The sequence below is a fragment of the Lithobates pipiens genome, unplaced genomic scaffold, assembly GCF_037356315.1.
Source record: "Lithobates pipiens isolate NorthernLeopardFrog02 unplaced genomic scaffold, aLitPip1_a1.2 Scaffold_16, whole genome shotgun sequence".
Lineage (NCBI taxonomy): Eukaryota > Metazoa > Chordata > Amphibia > Anura > Ranidae > Lithobates > Lithobates pipiens.
The window spans coordinates 446,579,683-446,594,996 of record NW_027507748.1 but is presented as its reverse complement, the minus strand read 5'-3'; the positions used below and the strand labels follow the sequence as shown (position 1 = coordinate 446,594,996).

The window sequence follows — 15,314 nt, the reverse complement described above, 5'->3', positions numbered from 1 at the left end:
AAAAGGGAAACGTGCCGGGATCTTGTCTTGCATACTAATGGTACACAATTGTCATTCCACAAACACGAACGTAGTGGCGTACTAAAAGGAATTTCAGCCCTTGAGCGCCAACCTTTGGGCCTCTTCTGCTAATTTAATATTTGAGCATTGATTCCGAGCATGCGTGTTTGTACTTTCAACTTTTGTGTGATGGATTTGTGTACTGACCATACGAAAACCTGAAACCGTTGTCCGCCGAAAATTTACTAGCCTGCCATCCAAAGTTCGTTGGCCGAAAATTGGACAACAATTGTCAAAGGAGCGTACTAATGGTAAGATTTTAGGACAACAGTCTGACAATACTCTGCCAATAATCGTACCGTGTGTATGAGGCTTAACTGAACAAACTGAAGTTGTGCCGTGACAATTGTGCTGTCATGTTTTCTCATGAAGTGAGTGAAACAGTATTGCAAATACTTTGTTTTGACTTTTTTCTTTTTTTTTTCTCTTTGCTTTTTCTTAAAGGAATCAGAGTTTGATCCTTTGAAATTTAGAAGTGTTATTGAATGTGAGAAGCCAAATAACGATTTAAGCAGGTTTCGTGGTTACATGTAAGTATCGTATTGATATACCTTTACATATAAACAGTACCGTTACTCAGTTGTACACCTGACTGTATCTGTTTTTAGAATATAAAGACAATTTTGCAAGACTTGGAAGAACTCCAGATTTACCTCATTCCATACCAACTGTTTGCACTATAATTATCTTGCCTTCCCCGCTACTGTTTTCCTTAGAAAATTTGTTGAGGGTAGTTACAAAACGCACACAACTTGGCTAAAGATGCCCAGTTTCCAAGACCTACTGACTCATTTAGACTCTGAATACCCTTTTGGCTAGGCTTCCATCACAGCTTTTTATATTTGAGGCATACAACGTTTTATAGAACTAGTTTCATCTGGATGAAAAAGTTACTCCACAGTTCCCCTAACAGACTGAATCCTACCTTGAAACCAGGGCCTGCAGTTACCTGTGGCCTGTTGCTCTTTGTGAATGCGGTGTTGATTTGGTAGAACTGACCTTTATGTATTGCTTAGTAATGTGTCCTTTTGAGGCCACTGAAGGTCATCAGTAAGTACTCTTTAGGATATAATATATATAAATTATAATATAAAATGCACACTTTTGCAGGTTCAATGCAGGTATTCAGTGTCTTGCATGGTGGTGGGAATGTCATGGTCTTGGGGCTACATGAGTACTGCCGGCACTGGGGAGCTACAGTTGATTGAGGGAACCATGAATGCCAACATGTACGGTGACATACTGAAGCAGAGCATGATCCCTTCCCTATGGAGACTGGGTAGCAGGACAGTATTCCAACATAACCACCCCAAACACACCTCCAAGACTACTACTGCCTTGCTAAAGAAGCTGAGGGTAAAGGTGATGGACTGGCCAAGCATGTCTCCAGACCTAAACCTATTGAGCATCTGTGGGGCATCCTCAATGGAAGGTGGAGGAGCGCAAGGTCTCTAACATCCACCAGCTCTGTGATGTCGTGGAAGAGGGCTCCAGTGGCAACCTGTGAGGCTCTGGTGAACTCCATGCCCAAAAGGGTTAAGGCAGTGCTGGAAAATATTGACACTTTGGGCCCAATTTGGACATTTTCACTTATGGGTATGCTCACATTTGTTGCCAGCGGTTTAGACTTTAATTGCTGTGAGTTATTTTGAGAGGACAGCAAATTTACACACATGCGAGCTGTATACTCACTACATTACATTGTAGCAATATGTAATTTCTTCATTGTTGTCACATGAAAAGATAAAATAAAATATTTACAAAAATGTGAGGGGTGTAATCACTTTTGTGAGATACTGTATGTATGAAAGGGGGTGCTGTAGATAAAGACAAACTGTCCAGCTTTGACCATAGTTGAATATTGCCCTTGCTAAAGGTGTAAGCCATTTACTTGAAGCCAAACTGTAAAACTGAGTTTGCATCATACCTTCCTTCCTTGCTAGGATATTGCTAAGAGTCCTAGCTCTTACCGTTCACCTCCATTGTCACTGGAGTGAGCTCTTTCTCTGATTCAAACCCTCTCGCATGCGCTTTCTTTCCACTGATGCTGCAGCTCTGAGCTATGCATTTGTGACCTCACTCCTGTGATGATCGAAAGTGAACAATAAGATCTACGGGTCTCCGAGCATAGTCCTATATCAATAGAGAACAAGATGATGTGATCTCTGGGAGTCTATTAGTTGGAGGTTTGTAAATGGCCTACACCTATAACAACGGCATTATTCAACTTATTAGTCAAAGCGCTAAGGCAGTTTTCTGGTAAAGGCCAGATTCACATGTATGCATTGCATTAAAGCAATGCATGACACAGACATGTGAATTCTTCAACTCCACATCTCAGAAAGCAGAGCAATAGTTTAACACAAATTGCTGTTTCCATTGCCTGATACATTGGAACACTGCACTGGAATGTGAATTCCTGAGACTTCTGATTGTTTGCTTTTGTAGCTGCACATATTTCCTACACCCCTTTCCTACACCCTTTGGGCACAGACCAATACATTGGGGCGTGCTCTTGGAAATGGGCTCAAAAAAGAGATCCCTTTGCCAGGAGCCCTAAATCCTAGAGCATCTTTGTTAAATGCAAATCATCACTAGAATGCTTCTAGTTATTAAAAATTTCCTAAGGCAAAATGTTTCTAAAAACATTGCTTTTTAGGTCGTGTAAAGATGTTTGCACTCTGGGTGCCTCTGCTAAACAAAGTATCAAGCGGTCAGCAACAAAACAAATTAATTGGTATCACCTGATGCATTTCATATCTTTCTTTCCAGCTGGCATATACACAGCAGTGTAAATATCAATTAATATTAAGGAGTCATCCCAGCTATCAGTTTTTATTTGGTGCTGGAGATTTAAAAGGACAATTGTGAATTCCAGAAAAGGGCCTCTCTAATTAAAAAAAAAAAAGCAACACTGTTTTCAGATAAAGAAGTTGGTGGACCTAAACTCCAAAAACAAGATTTGCTATGTTATAAGAAACATCTAAAACTGTTAACCCTTCTTTGTCTGAAATTCCCCCAGAAAAATAGAGGCACCCCTCCAGGTATGTGAGTGTGCCTTCAGCATCAAAGTTGTATATCTGCAGCGTGAGATCTAAGACACTGCTGCCTCTGACCGCTGGGTGTCGGGAGGTTTTAGATGTGCATTTACTAAACCACTGTAGGCCTGCATTATCAGTTTTATCACAGTTTCTTTTCTCCACACATCCTGATATTTCACCACTGCTAGAGAAAAGATTCAGTTTGTTTACATGGCTGGATATATTGTGATATGACGCAATAAGCAGTAGTAAAAATAACCTGGATGTGCAGAGCAAAGGCTGTTGAAGAGTGGGGAATGGTGCACCTGTATTCATGGCACATTGTGCTTTCTATATCACTGCTTTCTTTCATTTCGTAAAATATATTGTGACATATAGACTGAGCGTACACTGCTGCATGAATACAGGGCAGTTGGGAAGTGAAGTGTAAGCAGCGGCAAGCAAAGTGACATTCCTCCCGATGCTACCACTTGACAGAGATGATTAGCAGATTATAGTGCTTTTTACTAAACTTTGGGATTGTTTGCAACTGTTCTCGGTTTTAAAAATAAAAGTCTTGCAAGACTTGTACCAAATGTAGGATTGAAAAACTAGAGCTACTATTTTGTGCAATGTTTCATAAGATTCCTGAGATGTCTTAATGGCATGCCCTACTTTTTATATTCTAGGGTTCATAAAAATGGAAAGAAATCTGGTCTTCACAAAGAGAATCTCCTGTTACGTGGATGCACTCTGAGGAACACAGAGGTTGTCTCTGGCATTGTTGTCTATGCAGGTACTGATCCACATTAATGCATGCCACTTTTGGAAAAAAAAAAAACGCAGCCCAAGAATCACATTTTCTGTGACCATCTGAATATGAGCTCTTGTGTTGGAATCAAATCGTCTATGTAGATGCAGGTTAAAGCATAGAAAGTTTTTTGGTTTTGGATAGAGTGGGAAGGAGTTAGAATTTTCAGCAGGTGTCCATTTTTATGAGTAGATTTACTTTCCACTTGTTCTGGTGATCATTGTCTCTGGGACTTAGTTTTTGGGACACCTGTTTGAAAAAAATTCAATAAAATCAAGAAACACGGCACACACTCATTACAAGCAAGATTGATAGGTTTTTGCAAAATATCCCATCAAACACCGCTTACTTTATAACTGACTGCAAAACTTTTAAAAGTTTTTTTTTTTAATATGCCATATTTCTCTTCTGGGTCACAGGAGTACACTTATTTCTGCACTCCTGTGACCCATATTTAGCTGACAATGGGCTAAAACATCACAAAAATGTTCCAAGTGCTGCAGGGATCCTGACAATGTCATTATACACCCAGATGCTTGCCTGGCAGATGGCTATACCTCTTAATATGCCACTGAGAGCCTGAGCCAGCTGCTCCCACCGCCTCCACAGCCCAGTGCTCCAGTGAGCACTGGTTGGGCAGAGCAGAGACAGTGGCTTATAATCGCCGCTCTCTGATCAGTAAAGACTGAGAACTGAGCGATCAGTGGTCATGTGATCGCCCAGTTCTTGGTCTTAGAGCCAGGGGGACAGCTGCAGCATCGTATGTATTTTTGTTTACTTGTTATCCTACACTTCTCCTTTTAAAGAGAAGTAGCCAACATATCTTTTCTTTATGGCAGGTGGTTAACCTTTAATTTTCTATGTTTAGCCCATATATTTTTAGGACTAGATGCACATAACAGAAGAATTAGGTGGGCATTTCACCTTCATGGATAATAAAGAATTTCTTTTTTTCTTTTCTAAATCTAAAGGTCATGAAACCAAAGCTTTGTTGAACAACAACGGACCTCGCTATAAACGTAGTAAACTTGAGAGACAAATGAACACAGATGTTTTTTGGTGTGTGCTAATTCTCTTAATTATGTGCCTGCTCTCTGCTGTAGGTAAGAATTTCTTTTAATTAAGGCTTCATCTGCTAAATGTTACTTCGCTTGCCTGTCTCTATTTTGTACCTTGGACACACAGCCATGCCTGTTTGCAAATTCAAATATCTACTTTACAGTGATAAGGTGCAAAGCAATCATTTTTCTTTTAGACAACACGATGAATTTCTGACCAAAAAAAATGTGGTCGTGTGCTTATGTTAACTTTTGACATGCTTGTCTTTTTGTAAAGGCTTTCCTCAACAAGGGAGCCTGCTCAGAGAAGGCATTACAGACAAAGCGCTGCAAAGACATCAGTGACAGAAGCTGCATTCTGTATTCATTTTAGTTCACTTTGTTTAGTCGTGTGCATTATGTGATTCAGCTCAAACTACCCATCCTGCCATATCCTCTTTATGCACAAGACCCTAACTGCCATTAGGCGATGACCTTTGCCTTAGATCAGGTGTGCTAGACAGGACTAGCTAAGGGCGTTGTTGCCATTGATGCTCACATTAATGGGTACAGTATGCCTGCCAATATCTCTGCTAACAAGATCTCCGGGCAGTTTTAGTCTAAGCTGAGTTTTGAATTTAAACAGCCCTTAACTCAGATGTATGATCTTGAGTTTAACCCGAGTTTATTAAACTGACACAGAAATGCATGGTAGCGAAGGGTATAAATACTGTTTTAAGCTGGATTTCTTTTATTGTACATCACGGGACACAGAGCAAACCTAATACTGACTATATGGGTTATACGCCACCTATAGGTGAATGGACACTGGCAGATAGTCAAACAGGAAGTCCTCCTCTATATAACCCCACCTACACAGGAAGGACCTCAGTTTTTTTTTCCATCATTGTCTGTAAGGTGGTGGTCTCTGATGTGATAAACATGCTTTTGGAGCATAATAGGAGGTCTGGATGGTTTAGAACCATCCATTTGAAATGGATGGTACCCGAGCGTCATTGGAAGGAGAGAAGATTCCTCAGGGTTTGCCTGTAATGCAACCTTATGGTGCTAGACCCTGAGTAATGAAACCCTGTGCAGCGTTTGTTCTGACCAAGGTGCTTTCCTGCAGGGTGCTATTAAGGTCCAGGGGACTGGACCCCACATTAAAGTGGAGTTCAACCCAAAAGTGGTACTTCCACTCATCTGATTCCTGACAGGTATCCTGTCCCACTTCCGGGATGCCGGGCCGCGGCGATCTACGTCAGCAGCTCGGTCCCCCTTCTCTTCTGCTGGCCAGTGAAAGAACGCAGCTCTTTTCATGCATGCACAATAGGGGCCCGGCAGTGAAGCATAAAGGCTCCACTGCCAGGCTCCCTTAGTAGCAATGGCTGCGGCAGCACCCGACCAGCCGATCCAAAGATCACCTGCAGTGCCCTCATCGCTGGACTCCAGGACAGGTAAGTGTCCAAATGTGAAAGTCAGGAGCTACAGTATGTGTAGCTGCTGCCTTTTAATTTTTAAAGGGGCAGGGGGACCCAGTCCCTGAAGGTCTTTTTATGACCAAGCTCGCTGTGAAGATTGGACTCCTGTTATGTTCAGAATCCGGCAGCAGGAATGGTAAGTCTCTGCATTTGTTGCAGTTTTTCTTAAAAAAAATAAATAAATAAAATAAAAATCTGTCTGGTGTTGTCTCAGTAGCCCCTAGGGGCAGTGTGCTGTTTAAAACATGCTCTGTGTACTTCTTTAAAAGGCACTAGAGGGCGCAGGGGCCTATTTCTATATAGGCAGGACGTGGAGGCGCGGCCATGTTTGCCATTTGCTCGGCAGATTTAACTGAGTCTCGAGACATAATAGCAGCCCATGGATACTAGTGAAGTGTAATTACTATGGGAGAACTGTGTGGCCAGACAAGTCACGATTATATACTGCATACTTACTGCTTGCCGCCGTCAAATGACGGCCAGGCGGCGCGGCTCTTGTGACGGGAGGGCTTCATATGTCCTCCCATTTAAACAGGGAATGCGCAAGTGCCCGGCGGACATCGCCAGGAAGCCGAGGACATCCATATGATACCCGTCCAGGATGGGAGATCCTACCTGCGGACATCATATGACTATGAGCGGGTAGGGAAGTGGTTAATATTATATATTATACAATTTTTATTTTTATTTTTTGTGTGTACAGTGGATATAAAGTCTACACACCCCTGTTAAAATATCAGGTCTCTGTGATTTTATTACAGCACTCAGTCTGTTTTGGTCTATCAGCAAGGCACATCACATGACTTGGCAATATTTGCCCAAATGTTCTTTGCAAAACACTCCATATCTGTCAGATTGCAAGGGCATCTTCTGTGCACAGCTTTCTTCAGATCCCCCCACAGATTTTCAATCGGATTCAGGTCTGGGCTCTGGCTTGGCTATTCCAAAACTTTAATCTTCTGGTGAAGCCATTCCTTTGTTGATTTGAATGTGTGCTTTGGGTCGTTGTACTGAAAGAGGAAGTTCCTCTGAACGAGGAAGAGCCTGATGGTTTTGTGCCAATATTTACTGGTATTTGGAACTGTTCATAATTCCCTTAACCTTGACTAAGGCCCCTGTTTCAGCTGAAGAAAAAACACCCCAAAGCATGGGGTGTTTTTGCACCAAACATATCTTTTGGAATTATGGCCAAAAAGTTAAACCTTTGTTTCATCAGACCATAACACATTTTCCCACATGCTTTTGGGAGACTGCAGATGTGTTTTTGCAATATTTAGCCAGGTTTGGATGCTTTTCTTAAGGAAATGCTTCCATTTTGCCACTCTACCCCATAGCACAGACATATGAAGAATACGGGAGATTGTTGTCGCATGTATCACACAGCCAGTACTTGCCAGATATTCCTGCAGCACCTTTATTGTTGCTGTAAGCCTCTTAAACCAGTTTTCTTCTTGTTTTTTTCAGCAATTTTGGAGGGATGTCCAGTTCTTGGTAATGTCACTATTGTGACATATTTTCTCCACTTGATAATGACTGTCTTCACTGTGTTCCATGGTATATCTAATGCCTTGGAAATTCTTTTGTACCCTTCTCCTGGCTGATACCTTTTAACAACGAGATCCCTCTGATGCTTTGGTAGATCTGTGCGGACCATGGCTTTTGATGTAGGATGCAACTAAGTAAATGTTTGGAAAGACATACTAGAACAGCTGAACCTTATTTGGGGTTAATCAGAGGCACTTTAAATTATGGCAGGTGTGTACTGACTCCTATTGAGACTGCATTCACACAGGGGCAATCAGGGGTGGATCCGACTTCAAGTCGCCCTTAGTCGCCTCAAGTGGCGCTACATGAAAAAAAATCAATGTAAGGGAATGAGAGCCGTCTTAATGCACACTACTGAAGTCACTCCGACTTCAGAAAAGGTTCCTGTACTACTTCTAGGCGACTTGTACCCATTGATTTCAATGGAAGTTGCCTCCAAGTTGGATCTCCATCTATATTGAAGCGACAATGTCGCCTCTCTCACAGAATAATCAGCTCTCGAGGGGGAACTCTGCGCCAAATTTTAAATAAAAAACCAGCATGGGTTCCCCCTCCGGGAGCATGCCAGGCCCTTAGGTCTGGTATGGATTTTAAGGGGAACCCCCCTATGCCCAAAAAACTGGAGTTCCCTCCAAAATCCATACCAGACCCTTATCCGAGCACGCAGCCTGGCTGGTCAGGAAAGGGGGTGGGGACGAGCGAGCCCCCTCCTGAACCGCACCAGGCCGCATACCCTCAACATGGGGGGGGGGTGGGCCCCCCACCCCAAAGCACCTTGTCCCCATGTTGATGAGGACAAGGGCCTCTTCCCGACAACCCTGGCCATACCCCTACCCATTCCCCTGGGAGGGGGGGGGGGAAGTGTCAATTAAAAAAAAAACACAACACAGGTTTTTTAAGTAATTTATTAATCAGCTCCAGGGGTCTTCTTACGACTTCTCTGCACTGTCTGGCCTTTTCTCCTGGCGCCTGGGCCTTTTCTCCCACTCTCTGGCCTCGTCTCCCGCGCTCCGGCCTTGTCTCCCGCGCTCCTCCGCTATCTTCTTGTAGCTCTTTTGCTAGCGGTGACCCCACCACTTATGATGTCGGTCCCAGCATGCCCCAGGACTTGACTTCATAAGGGGCGAGGTCACCGTGTGACATCACCCGATGACCACGCCACATACCTATATAAGTCTCCACGCAAGTTGCACAAGCCATTACAGCGGAAGAGAGCGGCATGTCAACATCGGAAGAAGAGGGAAGGAGGGCGGAGGAGCCCGGGAGACGACGCCAGACACCCGGAGAAGAGGCCGAACAGTGTGGAGAAGTCGGAAGAAGACCCCCGGAGCTTTTTTTTTTTTTTTTTTTTTTTTTGTTTTTTTTGTTTTTTTTACACTCCCCCCCCCCCCCCCCCCCCCCCCCCCAGGTGAATGGGTAGGGGTACGAGCCCTTACTCATTCACATAGGGTGGGGGGGCCGGGATCTGGAGGCCCCCTTATTAAAGGGGGCTCTCGGATTCTGATAAGCCCCCCGCCCGCAGACCCCGACAACCAACAGCCAGGGTTGTCGGGAAGAGGCCCTTGTCCTCATCAACATGGGGACAAGGTGCTTTGGGGTTTCCAAAGCACCCAGCCCCCCGCTCGCTCTTCCCCACCCCCTTTCCTGACTGGCCAGGCTGCGTGCTCAGATAAGGGTCTGGTATGGATTTTGGGGGGACCCCCACACCGTCTTTTCAGCATAGGGGGGTTCCCCTTAAAATCCATACCAGACCTAAGGGCCTGGTATGCTCCCAGAGGGGGATCCCATGCCGGTTTTTTATTTAGAATTTGAGCGTGGCGTTCCCCCTCAAGAGCTGATTATTCTCTGATTGGCCACGGCAAAAATCGCCTGGCCAGGGGGGACTTAGTCGTTTTGAAGTCACTCCAAGCTGCACTGTTATTCATACTCCAGTCATGTCCAAGTTGCCGCAAGCATGACTGTGTTCTCTCCTCCAGAGTCCATCACTAAATTCCTTTAGGCTGCAGTTGCTTCTTCAATCATTCCATGGTGAGGTTTATTGTACCTTTTTTGCCCTTATTTGAGAACTGGGCATAGTCTGTAGGTATTACTCAAAAATGTAAAAATAGCATCTTGCTCCTTATTAACGCAGTCTGCACGTTCCCAGATGCATAAAGTGACTAGTTTTGCATTCTATAAACAGCCCTCAACCTGTTAGGACCTTGCAGTGCATTCCTTATTGCATCCAATCCTAATATAGTGATTGGCCTAACACTAAATTGTAAAGCGCTACGTAAACTGTTGGCGCTATATAAATCCTGTATAATAACCCAGAAAAGGTCTTTGTTCCTCCTAAGAGTGTTGCTCAGCAATACCCTATGGAGAAGGGGTTCCCAAAAAACTGTTCTGACTCAGATGTGACCCTCTCTTGACCAGACTGTTTGAGGACATCCCTGTGTTTAAAGACAAAGAAACCCTTTTATAAGGCCTCATTGTTCCTTGCAGGTCTTTTTCTGCATTCTGCAATGTGCATCTGCTAGACCTTTGCTGTCTCGTCCAAGGGTTTGTCCCAGAATCCTGCCTCTAGCAGGTCCCTCTGTCCTCCAACAACTGGAGCTAATTTCTGTCACTCTACTGTGATGTGTTGATGGGCTAGCAGATTGAATATTATTTCTTCTGTGTTATGGTATTTGTAAAAAGTTGTTGTTCTCCATCCATGTGGGAATTTATCATTGATAATGTGAAATAAAATACATCAAATAGGCATGATATGGACATATACAGTTGTAGGGTGCAAACATTTCTATGAGTTTATAATGAATATCAGATTGACAGAAACCTGTATGATTTGGTCTCTAATTTTCCTTGGAGTTATTTTTAGAAATTATACTTGTTTTAGCCCTAAGAATATTTGCCTACAGTTTGCACAGCACTCTACAAAATGAAGGGAGACAGTACAGTTTACTTTGAGGGCCACATTCTATATTTTACACGCATTTGTGGGCTGTAAAAATAATTTATAAATAAATTCACAGTAGAAGAATAGAATAGAATTTGACTTGCTGCTAACAGCAGGCCTGGATGGTGCTCATGTATCCTTTGCAGGCACCTAAATGCTGGAGCCATCAGTCTCCCCATTCATCTGTGTCCCATCACTCAGGGTATTCCCATTGGAACCCCTGACAATTTTGAGTTCCGATCACTCATTTGTCTCCCTGCATATTTGTGACCCCATCAGAGCCATCACCTTCCCCTCCGCATATTTGTGTCCCCATCAGAGCCAGCCCCCCCACCATGTTTGTGTCCCTAACCAAGCCATCTTCCCCCCCGCACAGGTTTGTGAACCCATTAGAGCCATTCAAACCCCCCCCCCCCCCCCCACATATTTGTAACCATCTCTGTTCCCCCTTGCATGTGTACTTTACCAGCTTACCTTGGCTGTCCAGACTCCCGTCCCACTGGTATTACACACTGGTTACTGGTTAACGGCAAGGTAGGAGCTGGGAGGTGACAACAGGTCTGCACTAAAGAACTGCATTGGTTCCTAGGATGCCCGCGGTCCCAGCAGCCAACACCTGTTCTGCATATTGCCAGGGTTTAATATGCAGCACAGGTTCCACGAATGACAGGAGGAATGAGGACTCCAGCTGCAGGCCGGATATAGCCAGCGGCCCATACTTTGGAGACCCCTGATCTAAAATATGTTGTATAAATACATTTCTCGGCACAGCTGATGCCCAGGCGGTATTACCAGATGCAGCCAGTACCGTCTCCATTACTGAACATTGTACGGTTTTTAAGACAAGTGTAAAAGAAGGGCAACAATAATGTATGCCACAGTCCACCTCATTTCTGCAGGAAGCATCACTAGTAAACTAATAAATATATTTTTTACTTCTATTTGACCTTCTTTTTTTTTTTTTTTTTTTTTTTTTTGTGGGGGGGCAGGTCATGCACTATGGGTATGGCAGTATGGAGAGAAGAGACCAGTGTTTGATGTCCTTGGAACTGATGGAAATTATGTGAAGCCCCTGCTTTCTGCAGTGTATTTATTTTTCACGATGATCATTGTTTTACAGGTAAATTTTGTAGTCTTCTGATAAACATAATTTAAGCATATGTTAATTTAAATTTTCAATACCTTTCATTTGCTTTATTTTATGGTTAGCATTGAACACAACAATATGTATAAAGGATCACAAATTCATTTTTCTATAAGCATACATAAACTTTTTTTTTTTTTTTTTTTTTTTTATGGCACTGATGTAAAAAGGAAGATGTATTGATGTATACCGGGCAATTTCTATTATTGCATTGTGTGTGTGTGTGTACACAGCGGGTAAAATAATAATTGAAAACGTAACCGTTTTTTTCTAGGGAAAGCCTATTTTTAAAGGTGCTATTGACATGAAATTTTCATCATGTCGCTAACAACCCATGCAGTACATACAAAGAAACCAAAACCACTCCAGAAATTAAGTTGTGTAGTAATATGGATTGACACAAGGAAAAAGTATTCAACACATGAAAAGGAGGTGCAAAAAGCATGGAAAGCCAAGACACCAGCTGAAATTGAGTAATTAGAAAGTAATCCTGCCGCTTATAAGTGCAAATTAATATCCGCTAGTTCAGTCTCAACTGATGGCCTATGAAGAGGTGGTTCATTATAGAGCTGCAACTAATGATTAATTTGTCTGTCGACTAATCTATCGATTATTTTTTCAATTAGTCATCGACTATCCGATTATTTTTCTTATTTTTTAATGAATCTAGTGTTTTTTTTTTTTTTTTTTTTTGATTAGCTAATTAATCCTTTGGATAACCTTGAGAGTATTGCATTGCAGAGTAGTGTATTGCATTGCAGAGTGTTGTATTGCATTGCATTGGCGGGCAGAGTATTGGCTTGTATTGCAGCGGCGGGCAGAGTATTGGCTTGTATTGCAGCGGCGGGCAGAGTATCGGGCTGGCAGAGTATTGGCTGGGTATGGAGGGATGGCTGCTTCCATCCGACCTCTCCCCTCCACTGCACAGATCAGTACCGAGAGGGGAGAAAGAAACCGGCGTCATGTCATGACGCCGGTTTGTTTACAAGTGATCGCTCCGTCGGAGCGATCACATTGTAAACGCCTGGGTGTAGAAAGATGGCCGCCACTTCAGTGCTAGGCCGAAGCCGCGGCCTCTCCTAAGGCCGAGACCGTGGAGCGCTCCGCTGATTGCGGCATGTGCGCTCGGATCACGGATCGGTGACGATCTGTTGCACCCCTAGGGGCGGCGGCACGGCGGGGGAGAAGAGGGGGACGGCGGGGGAGAAGAGAGGGGGGCGGAGGGCAGCGCTAGATACTAAGCACTGCCACCACTGTGACGCATCGACGCCCAGAACGCAGGTCAACGTATTTTCTTAGTCGACGTAGCCGATTAGGTCGACGCGTCGTGGCAGCTCTAGTTCATTACCAGGGTGTCGCACAAGAAACCTCTCATGAGTAAATACAAACCGCTCTCTCAAGACCTTCACAAACTTATTTTTGCAAAACATGCTGATGGCATTGGATACATAAGGATTTCTAAACATCTGAATGTTCCTATGAGCACTGTTGGGTCCCCAAGCCATAAGTGGAAACCTAATTTCACCGTAAACCAGCCACCGCCATGGTGCAAGATTTCTGACAGAAAATTGAAAAGAATTCTCAGAAGAGTTGTCCGAGTGCTAAGGACCACATGTGGATTAGCAGGTAAAATTGTTTCAAAGAAAACGAGAATTAATTAACTCAACCGCCATGGCGCGCTCACCACTCAAGACTCCATTGCTAAAGAAAAAGCCATGTTGAAGCTCGTTTAAAGTTTGCTGCACAACATTTAGACAAGCCTATGAAATACTGGTAGACTATAGTCTGGTCAGATGAGACCAACATTTAACTCTTTGGATGCTATAATACACACCCTGTTTGGAGGTGAAATGGCACTGCACATTACCTCAAAAACACCATACCAACCGTGAGGTTTGGAGGTGGGAACATCATGGTATAGGGCTGTTTTTCAGCATCTGGTACTTCATATCTTTGAAGGAAGGCTGAAGGGAAAAATGTACCAAGACATTCTTGATTGAAGAATCTGCTGCCATCTACCAGAATGATGAAAAATGAAACAAGGGTGGAAATTTCAGCAAGAGAATGATCACAAACACAAAGCCAAGGAAACTCTCAATTGGTTTCAAAGAAAATAAAGCTGCTAGAATGACCCAGCCAATCACCTGACTTGAATCCAATAGAAAATCTATTGAAAGAACTAAAGATCAGAGTTCATGGAGGCCCACGGAACCTTGTTGAATGGGCCAAAATAACACCCGAGCAAGGCCTGCGACTAGATCCTCGATACAGGAGGTGTCTTGAAGCTGTCATTACTAACAAAGGATTGTGTCTGATGTATTCAATGCATTTCAGTTAACGTGTTCAATACTTTTTGCCTGTGTCATTCCATTTTATTACGCCTAACTTAATTTCTGAACTTATTTGTTTTCTTTGTATGTATGGATTGCATGGGTTGTTACCGACGTGGTGAAAATTTCATGTCAAAAGCACTCTTAAAAATGTATTTACCTAGAAAAAGGGTGACGTGTTAAATATTTTACCCACTTTATATATTATTAATCTATATATCTATATCTTTGACTATTGGCTCTGATCTGTAGCTCTGAATCCCAAGTTCTGTCTACAAAGACACATGTATGCATGTATGTGTGCACTTTTTTGCATTAAATTATTAAAAAAGAAAAAACCTTCAGTTCTGCCTAAATTATGAGTTTTCATGCCACCATCTGTCCTTTTTTCTTAACAGATACAGTGCCGTTTAAAGAAAAAAATTCACTTTTTCCACATTTTATGTTACAGCCTTATTCCAAAATGAATTCAATTAATTCTTTTCCTCAAAATTCTACAAACGATACCCCATAATGACAACGTGAAAGAAGTTTGTATGAAATCTTTGCAAATTTATTAAAAATAAACTAAAAAAAAAAATCACACGTACATAAGTATTCACAGCCTTTCCCATGACACTCCAAATTGAGCTCAGGTGCATCCTGTTCCCACTGATCATCCCTGAGATCATCCTTAAGATGTTTCTACAACCCCCATACACACTGTTCGATTTTATGCAGATTTTTTTCAGATTTATCAAACCATATAATATGAGGTCAGACCTTAAGAGTTTCAATTTGTATGCAATCAGGCAGGACCTCGCACTACATGGTTTTGGTAAATCTGAAGACACAAATCTGCAGAAAATCTAATAGTGTTTATGGGGCTTTAGTTGGAATCCACCTGTGGTAACTTCAGTTGGTTGGACATGATTTGGAAAGGCACACACCTATTTAAGCTCTTGCAGC

At 42.9% G+C, this 15,314-nt stretch overlaps 1 protein-coding gene across 1 annotated transcript in view; it reads left to right on the top strand.

Annotated features, from left to right (window-relative positions):
• The window catches only part of ATP10A (ATPase phospholipid transporting 10A (putative)), a 243,916-nt gene that overhangs the window by 101,725 nt on the left and 126,877 nt on the right, over positions 1–15,314 (top strand). The window contains exons 3-6 of the mRNA XM_077482771.1: positions 505–590; positions 3,770–3,876; positions 4,863–4,994; positions 11,882–12,012. Of these exons, the coding sequence (XP_077338897.1) occupies positions 505–590; positions 3,770–3,876; positions 4,863–4,994; positions 11,882–12,012 (456 nt within the window). The remainder of the gene's footprint in view (positions 1–504; positions 591–3,769; positions 3,877–4,862; positions 4,995–11,881; positions 12,013–15,314) is intronic.